The sequence below is a fragment of the Apostichopus japonicus genome, chromosome 19 (genome assembly GCF_037975245.1).
Source record: "Apostichopus japonicus isolate 1M-3 chromosome 19, ASM3797524v1, whole genome shotgun sequence".
Lineage (NCBI taxonomy): Eukaryota > Metazoa > Echinodermata > Holothuroidea > Aspidochirotida > Stichopodidae > Apostichopus > Apostichopus japonicus.
The window spans coordinates 24,481,226-24,499,459 of record NC_092579.1 but is presented as its reverse complement, the minus strand read 5'-3'; the positions used below and the strand labels follow the sequence as shown (position 1 = coordinate 24,499,459).

Sequence of the window (18,234 nt, the reverse complement as noted above, 5' to 3'; positions counted from 1 at the left end):
TTTTGCTATTTGCATTCTTGAAATATCTTTTTTTAATTCGTTTTTGATATTGTGTGTGATTTTTATTTGTATATGATTTGAGTATAGTATTTTAATGTTATTTCTGTATGATTTGTTAATGTTTTATGTAAGTAAAATGCCTACTTCAATGGTTCGGCTTCCAGCACGGTTTTACCATGATGTGGTTTCTCCCTTTTCAGAGGTATCTATTTGGCAACCATCCTGTACCATGAAGACAGGATAATGGTGACAACAGAAGACCATATACCAATAGTGGAGGCAGATGAAAACTTCCCAAGTAACTATCAACAGGACTTCCTCTGGTTTATGAAGGTAAGCTATCTTTACTCCCATGAGGTATTCAGGTTTTTACTTCCTTGCTAAAATTTTACAATACAACCATATATGTTACAATACAACCATACATGTTACAATACAACCATATATGTTACAATACAACCATACATGTTACAATACAACCATATATGTTACAATACAACCATACATGTTACAATACAACCATACATGTTACAATACAAACATATATGTTACAATACAACCATATATGTTACAATACAACCATACATGTTACAATACAACCATACATGTTACAATACAACCATACATGTCACAATACAACCATATATGTTACAATACAACCATACATGTTACAATACAACCAGATATGCATAGATGTTAAGATTGTGAAAATTCTATTTATGGATATTGAAACATTTAAAGCAATATCTACAATAAATAGGAAATGCTGAAAAAAACTATATAACTGTATTCCACATTGAAGCATTTCATTTAGAAGCAAACACTCTTTTCTTGAGGATATTTGACACGCAAGCAACATATTATTTGATGTGTTCCAGAGGGTTTAAATGACTGATGAAATATTGATTTTCCTTTAGGTTGCCAAGACCTGGGAAGATGTAGATCTCCTGCGCACTGATCTCTCACATTCCAATTCATCTTCTGCTACGGTCCTGTTTCGTAACAAACTACTCTCTGCGGTCGCACACCTCCAGAGTGTTCTCTGTGTCCAGGATCTTGGACAACTGTATTTTGAGCCCATTAGGGACAACCATGGGACTATGATATGGCTGCTTATGAGTCATATAAAGGTGAGGACATCCCCCCAACCCTCCCATCCCACAACTTATTACTACAGACCATCACTTGCACCCGTCCCATATCTTCAGCAGTTTCATGAATTAGATTGATACTATAGAAAGTGATTGCTAGTTGTGTTGAAACAGTTGTAAGACAATCTCACAGAGTACTTGTGCAAACATACAAAGAAGTTAACTGTGTTTTTTGCAGGAGCCAAGAATGTTGCCATCTACAGCAGTGAAATGGATTCCTCTTAACAGAATGCTGAAACGTAAATCTATGAGCACGGAAACTCCTTCTGCTTCAGAGTTACTCATGAACAGCTTGCCAGTAAGTATAAGTAAAATTTCAAGTATAGGGTGGAAGGAATCAATCTGTCTTTCCAACCAATATTGTCAGTTTGTTAATGGATTTGTAAACAGTCTTCTGTTACGTAGCATCTCTATAGCAACTTGTCAAGTCTACTCAGGGCCTGTTGGTTTTAGTTTGTATAGGCGATGTAGATGGAACTGTAAACATTTGTCAATTAAGAGGACAGATACAGCAAGCAGCAGCAGAGATTGTATCTGAATGTAGAATGATGGAACTAGAACAATTCATAACCTGCAGGCAGCTTTCCTGGATTGAATGATAAGAATCTCTCTCATGTTACTATACAGCGGCGAAATTTTTATCTATTTTGTTCAATCTGACGTGTTCTGTTTGACTTCACAAGATTTCCTACAATATAAAATATGCAGCTTTTGTTATCACTGCTCTGAAAGCAGTCAGAAGATAAACTATTTATGGTTTGTTTACAGGAGAAGTTGATCCACAACAGGTCTAGTGGTCACCCATTAACAAGAGGGTTGTACCTGGCATACCTTCGGATGAGGAGCTCAGTCGACACTATCAGGGTTCAAGTCCCTGAGAAACAACCAAACATCCTGCCTCACCTCAAAATTAGAGACAATCCCAATGTTTCTCAAGAAGAGTGGCAATGGTTGCATAATCTTGATCTTAATGAGGTATGTTGACTGGTTGTTTCATGTAGAAATGTGTATCAGTTTATGTATTTTTACTGTTAAGATGACACCAATTTACATAGTTTTTATGAGATATCTTGACCTGGTTATGGGTTTCTTGATCCATTTGTTGTATTTATCCAATGATCATGAGGTACTGTGTATGTCTGCCTCTTAACCTTATTTAGTGAAGTGTGTATCAACCTATTTGTGCTGTTTCTAAGGTTTCACATTCTCCATGCTAATGCAATGGTGTGGGTCTCATTTGTGTGTTATTTTACCTTGAATATGTGGTATCATGTACGTCTCTTCCACTACCTCTTGTATAACAATGTGTATAAATATGCAGTCTTTTTTTTCTCTTGCAGATCAAATCAAAACCATCTTCTGCTCAGGAGCAATTTCAGCAACAACTGTCAGACAGAGCTAAGGAGTTACTAAAAACAGTCAACATTGAAGAAAGAGATGCACTTGCCCATAGGATCTGTGATCTAGAAATAATTGAGCTCAATGATGAGGTTAGAATCAATGGCTTTTCAAATTATTGGAATCCTTTTCAAATCATTAATTGAAATATTAGTTATGTCCAATAGTAGATTCATAAACTGACTAATACGTTAGTTATACAATAATATTGCTTCATCTCTCCACAGGTCTCTGTCATACTCCTGTTTCCTCCTCCTGGTAATGTCTGTCTTGGTCCAGGGACATCTGATGAGTGGCTGATTGGCACCGATTATATCTCTGTTCCTGTACCAGTCTTTGAACTTGGTGAGCACTTACTCTCAAAAAGATTGATGTACAGCCCAGATCTATTTCATTTATTGCATAAATATTGCTATAATTTGCAAGACATTATTGTTCCATGCCAGAACAACAAGGTACACTTTTATACACACTTTATCTGCTTTTCAAACACAAAACATCTTAAAATGTTTATTTTCTGTAGAATGTTGAATCTATAACACTGAAGCTCTAAACATGACCTAATGATGACATTGCTTTCAGTCTCAGCACTGTTAATTGTTTCTATCCTCAAAATATGAGAAACAAAGAGAAAGTAACAAGTTTGAGATCCTAGTGTCATTATGACATCACAGATTGACATCATAACAGACTCAGGGACAAGCTTTGTCTTTATGACATCACAGATTGACATCATAACAGACTCAGGGACAAGCTTTGTCTTTATGACATCACAGATTGACATCATAACAGACTCAGGGACAAGCTTTGTCTTTATGACATCACAGATTGACATCATAACAGACTCAGGGCGGACAAGCTTTGTCTTTATGACATCACAGATTGACATCATAACAGACTCAGGGCGGACAAGCTTTGTCTTTATTACATCACAGATTGACATCATAACAGACTCAGGGCGGACAAGCTTTGTCTTTATGACATCACAGATTGACATCATAACAGACTCAGGGCGGACAAGCTTTGTCTTTATTACATCACAGATTGACATCATAACAGACTCAGGGACAAGCTTTGTCTTTATGACATCACAGATTGACATCATAACAGACTCATGGACAAGCTTTGTCTTTATGACATCACAGATTGACATCATAACAGACTCAGGGCGGACAAGCTTTGTCTTTATGACATCACAGATTGACATCATAACACTCAGGGCGGACAAGCTTTGTCTTTATGACATCACAGATTGACATCATAACAGACTCAGGGCAGACAAGCTTTGTCTTTATGACATCACAGATTGACATCATAACAGACTCAGGGACAAGCTTTGTCTTTATTACATCACAGATTGACATCATAACAGACTCAGGGACAAGCTTTGTCATTATGACATCAAAGATTTACACAATGACAGACTCAGGGACAAGCTTTGTCTTTATGACATCACAGATTGACATCATAACAGACTCAGGGACAAGCTTTGTCATTATGACATCAAAGATTTACACAATGACAGACTCAGGGACAAGCTTTGTCTTAGCTTTATGGGAGAGTTGTTCTTCACAAAGATCTCTGTAATACAATCAAAATATTAATGTAGATCACCAAAGTGCAATAATGCTATTGTTTTCTGTGGTCAAACCAAGACATTTGAAGTCCACTTGAGTTCAATATCTGAAAATTTATGAAACATTTTAACAGCAAACAATGATGGCTGGATGACCCTCGTATGATGACTTTCATTGAGTACAATAACCCTGTTTTATGTGAATACTTCAACTGGCAACAGAGTCTGAAAACATTTGAGAGCAACTCAAAAAGAAATGCTTGGATGAAGTTTGTCGTTAATATGAAACTATAAACAGAAATGCAAGAATATTGTTGCACATTTGCCATTAACAATGACCAAACCTTAAAACCTTCTGTGCATGGTTTACATTAAATGTGCTCATATTAACTATGGCAAGGAATCACTGAGCCTGTTGGCATGATCCAACAATTCAAAATTGTAAATTTTGAGGAACTGATCTTTAACTTTTAAAATATGGAAACAGTTTCTATGGTGTAAATTACAGATCGTCATTCACAATTCAACCGTGGAGAGCATGATCATCTTCAGGATGAGGAAATATAAGTAAGTTATTAATGGTTCAAGAGCTGGCTATACAGGTCCCTGTCAGATGCTTTAAGAATGCTCCTATCACCTTACCTGTTTCCTTGCAGCTCACCTGTCAACATACCATCCAAACTTCACACGTCGATTTGCAAGACTGTCTTCCATCCTAGAATTGGACAATATTTTGTCCCAGCAGACGTTACGAGAAGCTTTCTCTGACGAGGAACTCACTGATGCTAAAGACAGGCAGGACCAAATTGGAAATTTCGTTACAGTAAGTTTTCCCCTGTGTAATCTGTGTGCTGTAGCATTCATATTATATTAATTGCGTCTATCTATTATATACATCTTCTGCTGGCCATGTTTAGGAAAGGAAAATTACCCTTGTCACCATTGAGGCAATGCAGAGAGATTGAAACTGAATCTTGTTTCAATACCTAGACATTCAAAGAACTTCAATAATAGCCTTAATTCTTGCAGAAGTATGTCAGTGTGTGAATTTTCTGATAGTAACTTCTGTCGGAGTTGATCTATATTTCATCTTGTTTATTGTCATGTACCCTCCTTGCTTCAACTTTCAAGTCAACCGTTGTATTTCTGTCAATAAGTGGTGTGCATTTGATAGACTAAATTTCTTGTAGGACAAAAATAAATTGAGATGTAAATGATAAATTTGTTTATAGTGGAAGCACCTAGTCAAAAGTTAAATATTAATCTTGCTGGACAATCAACTTTGTTTCTCATACAATTTTTTTAGTACAAGTGGACCAACAAATGCTCAGAGAAAATCTCCTAATACCAGTTGTCTTTTAGTTTAAATATGATCTTATCAGCTAAGAATAGCACTGCCCCAGCTGACATGATCAGGACTTCCATAGGTCCTGCAGCTTGTCAAGGTGTTTCTAGCTCTTGGCCACAAGTACTGCTGTCATAAGTTTATCAGTTAATAATTCAATTCATCTCTCTTCTTCAATAACAGAATCTCGAAACAATTTGGAAAAGTATGAGATGGCTGACAGACATTTTACAGTATGCAAGGGACAGACAAGTTACTGGAGGTGTTCCTCTCTCGGTTCTCTATGCACCCCCACCATCCCCTCTTGAAATGAATGACAACAATGTAAACACAGCTAATCCACAAACTGAAGGTATGTATGTCATTTCATTATTACATTTCCACTGCACATTACAAGTAGAAAATATTGAAACATGAACACCTTGCTAGGCATACATTGTACACATACCAGTAGAGGGTAGACCATGGAGGATGGAGGCTCAGGTATTACTCTTTGCTTTTTAGGGTGTTAAAATTACATCATTAATGTTGTTGTGCTTTGAACTCAGTCCAGGCCTAAAAATAAATTTGGTGATGGGTTCGTTAAAGTGGATCTTCTATTATAAACACTCAAACTGATACATATGTTAATGACCTAACTCATCTCTTTCAGTGCTGACAGGTTTCTAACAATCATATTTTATGATCATGAGGTACTTTATGAGGTACTTTATATCCACAGATTTTAGCGCTTTCACTAAGATTGAATAAATTATAATTATGCAGAAAAATATTATAATGATGCAGAAAAATAATTATAATTTTGCAGAAAAGTGCATGTTTTGTAGACACAAGCAAAAGTTCTCTTAGTTTTCAGAAATACAACTCTAAATACATGTGCTGGTAAACAAGCCTTGGCATGTTATTATCACAGTTAGGCTTCATTGTAAGGATTTCTCCAATAGAGAGTGCAGTTCCCTGAACAGAAGAACAAACTTCCTACCTATATGACCTTCACAAAAAAGAACATTCTCAACATTGATATTACTAGTGAGCGTTACTGGATATTACTAGTGAGGGTTACTGGATATTACTAGTGAGGGTTACTGGATATTACTAGTGAGGGTTACTGGATGTTACTAGTGAGGGTTACTGGATATTACTAGTGAGGGTTACTGGATATTACTAGTGAGGGTTACGGGATATTACTAGTGAGGGTTACTGGATATTACTAGTGAGGGTTACTGGATATTACTAGTGAGGGTTACTGGATATTACTAGTGAGGGTTACTGGATATTACTAGTGAGGGTTACTGGATATTACTAGTGAGGGTTACTGGATATTACTAGTGAGGGTTACTGGATATTACTAGTGAGGGTTACTGAATATTACTAGTGAGGGTTACTGGATATTACTAGTGAGGGTTACTGGATATTACTAGTGAGGGTTACTGGATATTACTAGTGAGGGTTACTGGATATTACTAGTGAGGGTTACTGAATATTACTAGTGAGGGTTACTGAATATTACTAGTGAGGGTTACTGGATATTACTAGTGAGGGTTACTGGATATTACTAGTGAGGGTTACTGGATATTACTAGTGAGGGTAACTGAATATTACTAGTGAGGGTTACTGGATATTACTAGTGAGGGTTACTGGATATTACTAGTGAGGGTTACTGGATATTACTAGTGAGGGTTACTGGATATTACTAGTGAGGGTTACTGGATATTACTAGTGAGGGTTACTGGATGTTACTAGTGAGGGTTACTGGATATTACTAGTGAGGGTTACTGGATATTACTAGTGAGGGTTACTGGATGTTACTAGTGAGGGTTACTGGATGTTACTAGTGAGGGTTACTGGATATTACTAGTGAGGGTTACTGGATATTACTAGTGATGGTTACTGGATATTACTAGTGAGGGTTACTGGATATTACTAGTGAGGGTTACTGGATATTACTAGTGAGGGTTACTGGATATTACTAGTGAGGGTTACTGGATATTACTAGTGAGGGTTACTGGATATTACTAGTGATGGTTACTGGATATTACTAGTGAGGGTTACTGGATATTACTAGTGAGGGTTACTGGATATTACTAGTGAGGGTTACTGGATATTACTAGTGAGGGTTACTGGATATTACTAGTGAGGGTTACTGGATGTTACTAGTGAGGGTTACTGGATATTACTAGTGAGGGTTACTGGATATTACTAGTGAGGGTTACTGGATATTACTAGTGAGGGTTACTGGATGTTACTAGTGAGGGTTAACTGGATATTACTAGTGAGGGTTACTGGATATTACTAGTGAGGGTTACTGGATGTTACTAGTGAGGGTTACTGGATATTACTAGTGAGGGTTACTGGATATTACTAGTGAGGGTTACTAGTGAGGGTTACTGGATATTACTAGTGAGGGTTACTGGATATTACTAGTGAGGGTTACTGGATATTACTAGTGAGGGTTACTGGATGTTACTAGTGAGGGTTACTGGATATTACTAGTGAGGGTTACTGGATATTACTAGTGAGGGTTACGGGATATTACTAGTGAGGGTTACTGGATATTACTAGTGAGGGTTACTGGATATTACTAGTGAGGGTTACTGGATATTACTAGTGAGGGTTACTGGATATTACTAGTGGGAGGGTTACGGGATATTACTAGTGAGGGTTACTGGATATTACTAGTGAGGGTTACTGGATATTACTAGTGAGGGTTACTGGATATTACTAGTGAGGGTTACTGGATATTACTAGTGAGGGTTACTGGATATTACTAGTGAGGGTTACTGGATATTACTAGTGAGGGTTACTGGATATTACTAGTGAGGGTTACTGAATATTACTAGTGAGGGTTACTGGATATTACTAGTGAGGGTTACTGGATATTACTAGTGAGGGTTACTGGATATTACTAGTGAGGGTTACTGGATATTACTAGTGAGGGTTACTGAATATTACTAGTGAGGGTTACTGAATATTACTAGTGAGGGTTACTGGATATTACTAGTGAGGGTTACTGAATATTACTAGTGAGGGTTACTGGATATTACTAGTGAGGGTTACTGGATATTACTAGTGAGGGTTACTGGATATTACTAGTGAGGGTTACTGGATATTACTAGTGAGGGTTACTGGATATTACTAGTGAGGGTTACTGGATATTACTAGTGAGGGTTACTGGATATTACTAGTGAGGGTTACTGGATATTACTAGTGAGGGTTACTGAATATTACTAGTGAGGGTTACTGGATATTACTAGTGAGGGTTACTGGATATTACTAGTGAGGGTTACTGGATATTACTAGTGAGGGTTACTGGATATTACTAGTGAGGGTTACTGAATATTACTAGTGAGGGTTACTGAATATTACTAGTGAGGGTTACTGGATATTACTAGTGAGGGTTACTGAATATTACTAGTGAGGGTTACTGGATATTACTAGTGAGGGTTACTGGATATTACTAGTGAGGGTTACTGGATATTACTAGTGAGGGTTACTGGATATTACTAGTGAGGGTTACTGGATGTTACTAGTGAGGGTTACTGGATGTTACTAGTGAGGGTTACTGGATATTACTAGTGAGGGTTACTGGATGTTACTAGTGAGGGTTACTGGATGTTACTAGTGAGGGTTACTGGATATTACTAGTGAGGGTTACTGGATATTACTAGTGAGGGTTACTGGATATTACTAGTGATGGTTACTGGATATTACTAGTGAGGGTTACTGGATATTACTAGTGAGGGTTACTGGATATTACTAGTGAGGGTTACTGGATATTACTAGTGAGGGTTACTGGATATTACTAGTGATGGTTACTGGATATTACTAGTGATGGTTACTGGATATTACTAGTGAGGGTTACTGGATATTACTAGTGAGGGTTACTGGATATTACTAGTGAGGGTTACTGGATATTACTAGTGAGGGTTACTGGATATTACTAGTGAGGGTTACTGGATATTACTAGTGATGGTTACTGGATATTACTAGTGAGGGTTACTGGATATTACTAGTGAGGGTTACTGGATGTTACTAGTGATGGTTACTGGATATTACTAGTGAGGGTTAGGAAAATTGAGTGTCTGCTACAGCTGAATATTCATTCTTGTAATTTGAAGAATTGAAAATGTTACATAAGAACTGAATGGAACATAGCTTTCTCTATGCCACTAATGGGCTTTATTCATTATTCTAGATATTGATGAGAAGGTATCCAGCCTAAACTTCAACAACAACCAACTGGATGCAGAGAGCTTCATGAAACAAAAACCAACCAGCAAACTAACCTCAGGAATCCTGAAGGTGTACCCAGCATACCAATCAGGTCTTTCCAAAGGAACAAGTGTTAAGGTGAGGCCTATTTCCATCAATTATAGTTTCTAATTCATGTTGATCTTCTGTGGATCTGATTTTGAACATTTAATGTGGGTTAATTACTTTGTCAAAGAAACATATAATCCAGTGGTGTAGCCAGGGGGAAAGAGTTGCAAAGTGTCCCTTACAGAAACTTTTGGGGCAAAACAGGGTATAGCAATAAAAATAGCAAAAATTAAATAAACAGGTGTGGATATATGATACTCGATAGGCTCCTTGTTTTATAGCATGGTGCGATCTGCTTTCCTCATCAGCCTACGATGCATGGAACGAGATTCTCAGGTGTAGGATGTGCATGATTGCTTACTTAAGTTTAATTTTCTGTAAACTTCCTGCAGCGTAACAGAGTTTAGTGCTGATGTGGTGTCGTGGAAAGTCATATCAATACAAAGTAAACTAATTTTCACTTGAAGTTTATTGTGTTTACTTGCATCATCACATTACTCAAAGCAATAGAACATATCTCCCTCAAGACTGATAATGTTAAAGGAATTGTCTGGTGAAAGATTTTGATACATTGTCCGTGTAGTTATTATTTTTCTCTTTCTAACCATATAAAAATTGTCCCCATTCGACGTTTTCTTCTTGTAGAAATCTGGTTTTCAAATTCACCAGTTTCTCACCAAAAGTACCGTTTGTTCGAACGCATCAATATGGTGATTGACGTAGTGCTGGCAAATAGGCAAAACAGGCGACTTGAGGTTAGCACTCCCATTTCCGCAGCAAATACACTCTCACGTGTACACGCACATGTGATTGCCTATATAACGTAGATAATGCGAACGTATATAGCCTTCTGTACCATGCCCAGTTGGTATACGTATAGCGTTGCACATAATATACTCTCACACTCAAACCACAGTTCATAAACTGTTCTTCGAAATCACTGAAATAAAATTTACAGTAAAAGGAAACTTGAAAAGTACTCGGAACACCGAAAGATGAAACTTGGAGGAATCGATGTCAGAGCAGAATGTAGTACCGAGAAGCTTAGGCTTCACAGAACTTTCCGATTGTAAACGTTAGAGTAGCCTACATGCGAACATTCCTCGCGCTGGAGCTGGATAGCGCGATGTATAAACAACGAAGAGTCTGCTGTTAAAGTTTATCTTGTGTTACACAAAGACCACGAAACCACCGATCTACTACATATATGGTGGCTTAAGGAGTTTTTGAAAACATATCTAATTTATAAGAAATTTCACCAAAAATTAAGAAAGAAATTAATTTGTATACAAACACGGTTTTGTTGTGATTACTGTAGCCTACATGTGAACATTCCTCGCGTTGGAGCTGGATAGCGCGATGTATAAACAACGAAGAGTCTGCTGTTAAAACTTATCTTGTGTTATAAAAAGACCACGAAACCACCGATCTACTACATATATGGCGGCTTAAGGAGTTTTTGAAACATATCTAATTTGTAAGAAATTTCACCGAAAATTAAGGGAAAAAATGATCTGTATACAAACGCGGGTTTTGTTGTGATTACTGTAAGTACTGTACGGAGCATGGGTTTATGTCGCAATCTGCATTAGCGTAGATGACGTCACGTTCTGTACTGTTCAAATCATTTTGGAAATGTCCATCCTTAACGATTAAAAAATTGTTTCTCTGTCAAACGCAACATTAGCGTTCTCATACTTTGACAACATGTTTGGAAAATTAATTATTATTTTTTAAGGGAACTTCTTTGGGCCACCAGACAATCCTTTTAAGCATCTTGGAGAAGGTATCAGCATATAGTTCTCTGAATTCTCATCCAAAATGAAAGGTTTAACCTGTGATCTTTCAACCGTGGAACAATATTCTAATGAGGTGACAAGTCTTGTACTTCAATAGAACTGATTTATATTGTCTTCTTTTCTGTTTTCCTCTTTTCATGTTCAGCTTCATGTGACCAACAGAACAACATGTCGAGAAATAGTCAACTTGGTTATTCAGCAATTGAATAAGACAATAGAGAGTCGTAAGCTGGACGCGCCACTCTACGATGAGGACCAATGGCATGAATTCTGTTTAATTGCTTCAGTGGGAAACATGGAACACACATTGCTAGATGATTTCTGCCCACTCCAGCTACAGAACCCATGGACAAAAGGCCAGTTGCTTGTGAGGCCCAAGGAAGCTGATGTCTCCAATATAGGGCCCTCTACATGCATATGATACAGGGCCAGTGCAATATCATACCATCATAAATGGGACCAAACCTAATGTGATCATCTTAAATCAGGACATTTCCTTATACACATTTGTTAACAGTGGAATATTGAAAAAGCAAAGCATTTGTACTTCCTGGCTAATTAGTCATTAAAATTTAGATGTACATTGTTTTCATCCCACAATGATGATGACATTAATATTTAATTGATTTGTTTATCAGCCAAATATCAACTTATTAGAAAACAACTACCTTGGCCAAACTATTTTAATTTTACTATTTACTAAAGGCTTTAAATTAGTCTTGATAAGTCACTTTTAACACTGCCACACTGTTCAGATGGATGGTATTCTAACTTGTTTCATATTTGAGAAATGCTCCTTTAAACAGTTGAGGTTCATAAACAGTAGCTGACAGGACATGGATGTAATGACTCAGTTCCTCAGATGAAACCCAAAACGCAATAGGATGTTTATATGAAGCTCAAAGAACATGTTTTGATCAAGTTTTTGAATTCATGACACACAAGATAGACATTCACATTTAGTCCTATACTGAGGGGCCTGTGACATTGTCCCTTATTTAGCCTTAAAGGAGCATTCCATAGATATAGCATTCATAACTGAAAGTCTGAGCAGCTCTTTAATGTTTTCTTTGTAACATATCAAGACTAAAATTCTGCCTGAAGTCACCCTATTTTACCTCAAAATATTTCTAGGGACAATTTTATGATCTTTGTTTGCCAAATTTAATTTTCTTGGTGTTTCTTTCAATTTTAGAGCTGTGTGTGATAATATTTAGAATAGTGCAACTTTGTTATGTTTCTGCTTTCAATTGTTTTAAGTGTTCTACAGTAGCAGCATATTTAAGAAGCTATGCAACAGAAATATGTTTGATATACACAGTGGAGGACATGGAAAGATAGGAATTAGGCTTTTTCATGTTTTCTTTCCTTTTTTTTGTCTGTAGTGCAATGTTTGTGTTCTTTAGGATGTCTTTCCTTTTGGTTGTGTGGGTAATGCACTGCTAGTTGCCTTACATTAATTTATCCCTTTTCACATATTGGCATTTTGTAGAAAATTGATATTTGTAAATAGTGATATCTTCCATATACTTAGTATTTCAGCTTTTTTGCTGCATTGTACAAACAATTTTTTACAATGTACAGTAATTGTACAAAGGGTATTTTTCACAATATTGGAAAGACAATGTAAATAATAAATTAAAAACCTTGAAACATACATTTTCATTCTTCTGTTATTTTTGTCAATAATAAAACAACAAACAAACAAATAGAAATGAATTTATTGTTTCAATATATTTGCATGAATGTGACCATAACTTTGCATCATATCTTTATTTCATACTTGTTATATTGCAAAAGGAAATATTCAATCATATAAATGTTAACATCATCAAGGTCAAGAAATAGAAACTAAGAGAAAAACAAACTTTGACTTAGATGACTATGTATACAGGTCAAGTGGACTCCACTATCTTCAAACAAATGACATAAATTAAAAACTTCCCCATGGTTGACAATACTGTCCAGGTATTCTGGTCACAAACTTGACTTAACCACTCATAACCGGGAATCTCTCCAGTAGTGTCAAAAACAAACAATACATACACATGTAATAACCTCCTCTCACTATCTCTTGAGTTTGCTTTTCACTTACAAATCATGTGATTGACAGGTCCATTTATTAATTAAACCAAGTATGATTACCCTTCGTAAGGAATGCTGACACTATTACAGTCTAGAAATTCCTTAAAACAATAAAAGAGTATAAACAATACTTTGCAGTGATCTGCTACCTATATGTATGTTGCTACCTATTTCTGAACATGTGAAAGGTCTTCTGAACAGAAAATGAGATCAACCATATTTTAAAAGTGTTGAAAATGTATGAAAGATGGCAATACTATGGAGGTGTAAGAACTCAAGACAACATTTATCTGTACACTTTTGACTACTGATATGAACTGAAGCAATACCACTGTTACAGGTGGCAGTATACATAGCTTCATTGTTTCTCCATCTCTAACACCTCCCTGATTAAGCAAATGGAGCTCATCATAAACATACAAAGTGAAATTTCATTATCATACACCAACCACACCTACGGCCCGCGGGCCACATGCTGCCCGCCAGTGACTTTTTGCGGCCCGTGAGATGTCTCAAGAAAAAGAAAAAAAATCTATTTTACATCACATCATCATAACAAAAAAATGAGCTAGCTGCTTAGAATTTATCGACACTAATGATGCTGTCAGGTTGGCCTATTATTCCCATTAATTATCAACTGTACTGTATTGACATTATGTTTTTGTGAATACAGATTAAGAACACACACCTATTGCTTGAAAGTCCTCGGAATCAAAGGTTTGAAATCAACAGCGGGTCGTTGGTTAGGTGCGGCCCAGTCAATTTTTAACTCCTTATATCTGGCCCATTCATTCAAAAAGGTTGCCCACCCCTGATCTATACCAACGATTTTCATAGGAAACCTTCACTTACAAAAATACCAGTAGTACATGGAATAATAACCACTGTATCAAGCATACAACACATGACTTTTTGGTGTTTGCACCAACACCTGCCCACTCTTTGCATATAACACCACATGGCTCTTTCCTGTGTGTTGGCAACAATACCCACCCACAATTTCTCAATTTGGAAGATTAAAATCTCTTTACACTCATGAAATGCATTCCCACCATTTCATAATTTGCAAATTTATACTAATGTCAACAAGAAAAATATTTCATACATAGAATCACAAAAATGCTTGAAATTAGAAAAACTTTTGCCAGTAGTAAGGTTTTTTTTACTAATACAGTCTGCAATATCTGTACTGCTTAACTATTCCAAAGCAAAACATTTTCTTAACAAATAATTTGATATGCTAATATTAGCAGAACACTGATTTTGGGATTTGGTCGTTGTGATTGCTCTCTGCTTCCACTGTCACTAGACTACTCTGTCACAAAGAATTAAAGTTTTCTGACAAGTTGAGTTCCAAATATTTCCAAATTACCAAACAATATGGCATCTGAAAGAGAATTTCACCAGTGGAATCTGCCAGTTTATTTCAGAATATACTCCATGGTGTTGTACATTTACTTTCATCATAAAGTGCTTCTATCTTCAAGTCGTAGCTCCATATCATTGCAAAAGTCTTCTGTGATTGGTATACAGTTGAAATATTGACACCAAGGACAATCCCTGACTGGGGTGATATAAAAGAGGACTATGGCCAGAATATAATAAGCCACCAGTAAAATGGAGCACACAAATATTTGTATCCTCTTTCTCCGTTTGTCAAACTCACCAAAACAAATGTAGGGTAGGAATATGAAAGATAAAAGAATGCCACAGATAAAGCCACCCAGGTGAGCAAAGTTATCAATCCAGGGTAGCAGGCCTAAAACAAATAGAAAACCAATGATGCAGAGCAGTTTACCAATAGCTTTTAATGGACTCTTAAGCATCTGCCAGCTCTGAAGAACTTCAACAATGAGGCAGGCCAAAAGACCAAACTGGGCCCCAGCTGGACCCACCTGAAAACAAAAGGAGACAATGAATATGAAAGGCTGTGTAAGCTAACTATAACTAACATAAACATTAGTAATAACAATCTAGAACAAGTGAAGTGAAATTAATTCATGTCAAATACATTTTCCTTTTCTGAAATCATATTCCACTTTTGTAGATCCAAATTTGCAATTACACAGGTAACTTTGACACTACACTCAGGGTAGAATAAGTGAAACACAAATTAGCTCCCAGTTTGATCTCTGTTGACCTCAAACAACCTTTGCAACATATGATAATTTTAAGCACCATCAAACTATGCTGCAGTTCTCACCTCAGCTCTGAATGGAATGAAGATTGCACTTGTAAGGTTGCCTCCGATACCACTGAATATGTAAATTACAGAAATCCTAAACCAACCAGCTAATTTCTCCAAGTCTCTCAGAATTGTCATCTGCATGATGATGGTAAGAATGCAGTGGAAGATACTGAAACAAACCAGAAACACGACATTGCATTAACACATTAAGCAAGCACATATAATGAGTTAGAATGCACACAGTGATGTAAAATAACATAAATAAGACTAAAGCAACTCAGTCGCAGTATGGTTCTTTCACACAGAATTAGTGGCAAGTTCCTTTTTCGCAGGAATTCAATAATGACGTCACATAATAACAACACATTGTGTACTACCACTTTGTGAGGAATGAATTAGTACATGTTTATTATTGGTACATGAATTCTACACTGTTTACCACATTTTTCATAAGCTGATTTCTCCTCCCAAAATACAACATTTCTTTGTGATGATACTAACTATCGAATAAATGCATAATTAATAATCAAACAACTGAATGGATATCAAACATAACAATTCAGCATGTGACTTACTATGGTCTCATCATAGATACATACCACTATGACTGTTTGTGTTAAAACATAACATACATTAGGAGGTGTCTTATAGACAATAATACTTGAAATGAATGGTCTTACCTATGATATACGTTCAATAAATGTTGTGATGGACTTACCCAGCATGCATGAAGATGGAAAGCCAGAGACGATAAAATTGGTCAGGATAATCTGTGTTTACAAAGTTGAGCAGTCCACAGATATCATCAAGACAATCAACCTGGTAAGAGTGCAAGGAAACATCATAAAGATGATATGATTGTTCTAACATCTCAGTAATAAGTCAGTTATGTAAACACCATCCATCCACATTTTGGCAAACAGTTGAACATGTCATTTCAATTGTGACTTGAAATCCTTTTACATTACTTGAATAACTCAGAACCACTCTGTATATGTGGATTGTACCCAGATAGTCAGAGTTCCAAAGACTAACATAGCAAGGATATATGTACTGTCACCTACACTCTGAGTAGACTAAGAGATATTCTAATCATAAAGGGGGGGAGAGTGCCCTTCTTCCTTTTTTCAAAAGTTAAGAGAGAAACATTCTTTTTTCATTGGCTATAGCATGTACAGTACAGCCAATGTACAGTACAACCATTGTACAGTACAACCATTGTACAGTACAACCTTTGTACAGTACAACCATTGTACAGTACAACCAATGTACAGTACAACCATTCAACAGTACAACCATTGTACAGTACAACCATTCAACAGTACAACCATTGTACAGCCAATGTTCAGTACAACCATTGTACAGTACAACCATTGTACAGTACAACCATTGTACAGTACAACCTTTGTACAGTACAACCATTGTACAGCCAATGTTCAGTACAACCATTGTACAGTACAACCATTGTGCAGTACAAACATTGTACAGTACAGCCAATGTACAGTACAACCATTGTACAGTACAACCATTGTACAGTACAACCTTTGTACAGTACAACCATTGTACAGCCAATGTTCAGTACAACCATTGTACAGTACAACCATTGTGCAGTACAAACATTGTACAGTACAACCAATGTACAGTACAACCAATGTACAGTACAACCATTTGGTGGACCTACTTCAGTGTCTTGTAACAAAATAGATAGACACCAAAAACAATATCAGCTGCAATAATAATTGAAATAGCAAAAACAGCAACAATAAAATCATGCAACCATGATCTCTAACCTGTGAACATAGTGTAGCCTCTTCATGAAAGTATCCATTGACAAAGTCACAGTATTGGCGACTAACAATATGACACTCTCCTTGGATACCAATACAACATGGACGGCCAGTGAGGGTGCAGGTTGTGTGAGGATACTTTGGAGTATCTGTGTGCTCTTTGCAGATCTAGAGGAACAACACATATGAAAATAAGTGAAATTTGGACAAAAACATCTGCTTTTTACTTTTCTGTATTCAGTGTGAACAAATTCACTTTGTAGAATAAACAGAGTAGTTGATACTCACCTCCCAGTTTGATATATTATCAGGCCATTCATACGGTGGAGTGGATAATGGATTTAAGCATTCCCTGAAAGATAAAGATATTATGATTATTCATGAGGACATAGCTTAACAACCCATTCTTGTAGTGTCTGGAAATGTTTCTATGAACATTGTTCCTTTGTTACCTACATTGTTAAAGGCCACAGCTTCCTCATCATTCTGAGTAACATAGAAAACTGCAGCTTGCAGATCAGTTGCGGACTTTATTGCTACTACAGGTCTTCCTGTGTTACATTTTCCACAAGAAGTCTACATTTC

At 36.6% G+C, this 18,234-nt stretch overlaps 2 protein-coding genes across 17 annotated transcripts in view; one reads left to right on the top strand and one right to left on the bottom strand.

Annotated features, from left to right (window-relative positions):
* Positions 1-13,790, top strand: part of LOC139960263 (ankyrin repeat and fibronectin type-III domain-containing protein 1-like) — a 216,172-nt gene extending 202,382 nt beyond the window's left edge. For all 9 annotated transcript variants that reach the window (XM_071958486.1, XM_071958485.1, XM_071958487.1 and 6 more), the window contains 10 exons: positions 201-333; positions 918-1,130; positions 1,330-1,449; positions 1,920-2,126; positions 2,492-2,641; positions 2,777-2,894; positions 4,782-4,948; positions 5,654-5,822; positions 9,666-9,820; positions 11,735-13,790. In XM_071958486.1, the coding sequence (XP_071814587.1) occupies positions 201-333; positions 918-1,130; positions 1,330-1,449; positions 1,920-2,126; positions 2,492-2,641; positions 2,777-2,894; positions 4,782-4,948; positions 5,654-5,822; positions 9,666-9,820; positions 11,735-12,010 (1,708 nt within the window). In that variant the 3' untranslated portion in view covers positions 12,011-13,790. The remainder of the gene's footprint in view (positions 1-200; positions 334-917; positions 1,131-1,329; positions 1,450-1,919; positions 2,127-2,491; positions 2,642-2,776; positions 2,895-4,781; positions 4,949-5,653; positions 5,823-9,665; positions 9,821-11,734) is intronic.
* Positions 13,305-18,234, bottom strand: part of LOC139960267 (inactive rhomboid protein 1-like) — a 56,552-nt gene continuing 51,622 nt past the window's right edge. For all 8 annotated transcript variants that reach the window (XM_071958496.1, XM_071958501.1, XM_071958499.1 and 5 more), the window contains 5 exons: positions 17,938-18,001; positions 17,653-17,817; positions 16,581-16,681; positions 15,878-16,031; positions 13,305-15,569 (listed from right to left, as the gene is read on the bottom strand). In XM_071958496.1, coding sequence (XP_071814597.1) covers positions 15,138-15,569; positions 15,878-16,031; positions 16,581-16,681; positions 17,653-17,817; positions 17,938-18,001 — 916 coding nt within the window. In that variant the 3' untranslated portion in view covers positions 13,305-15,137. The remainder of the gene's footprint in view (positions 15,570-15,877; positions 16,032-16,580; positions 16,682-17,652; positions 17,818-17,937; positions 18,002-18,234) is intronic.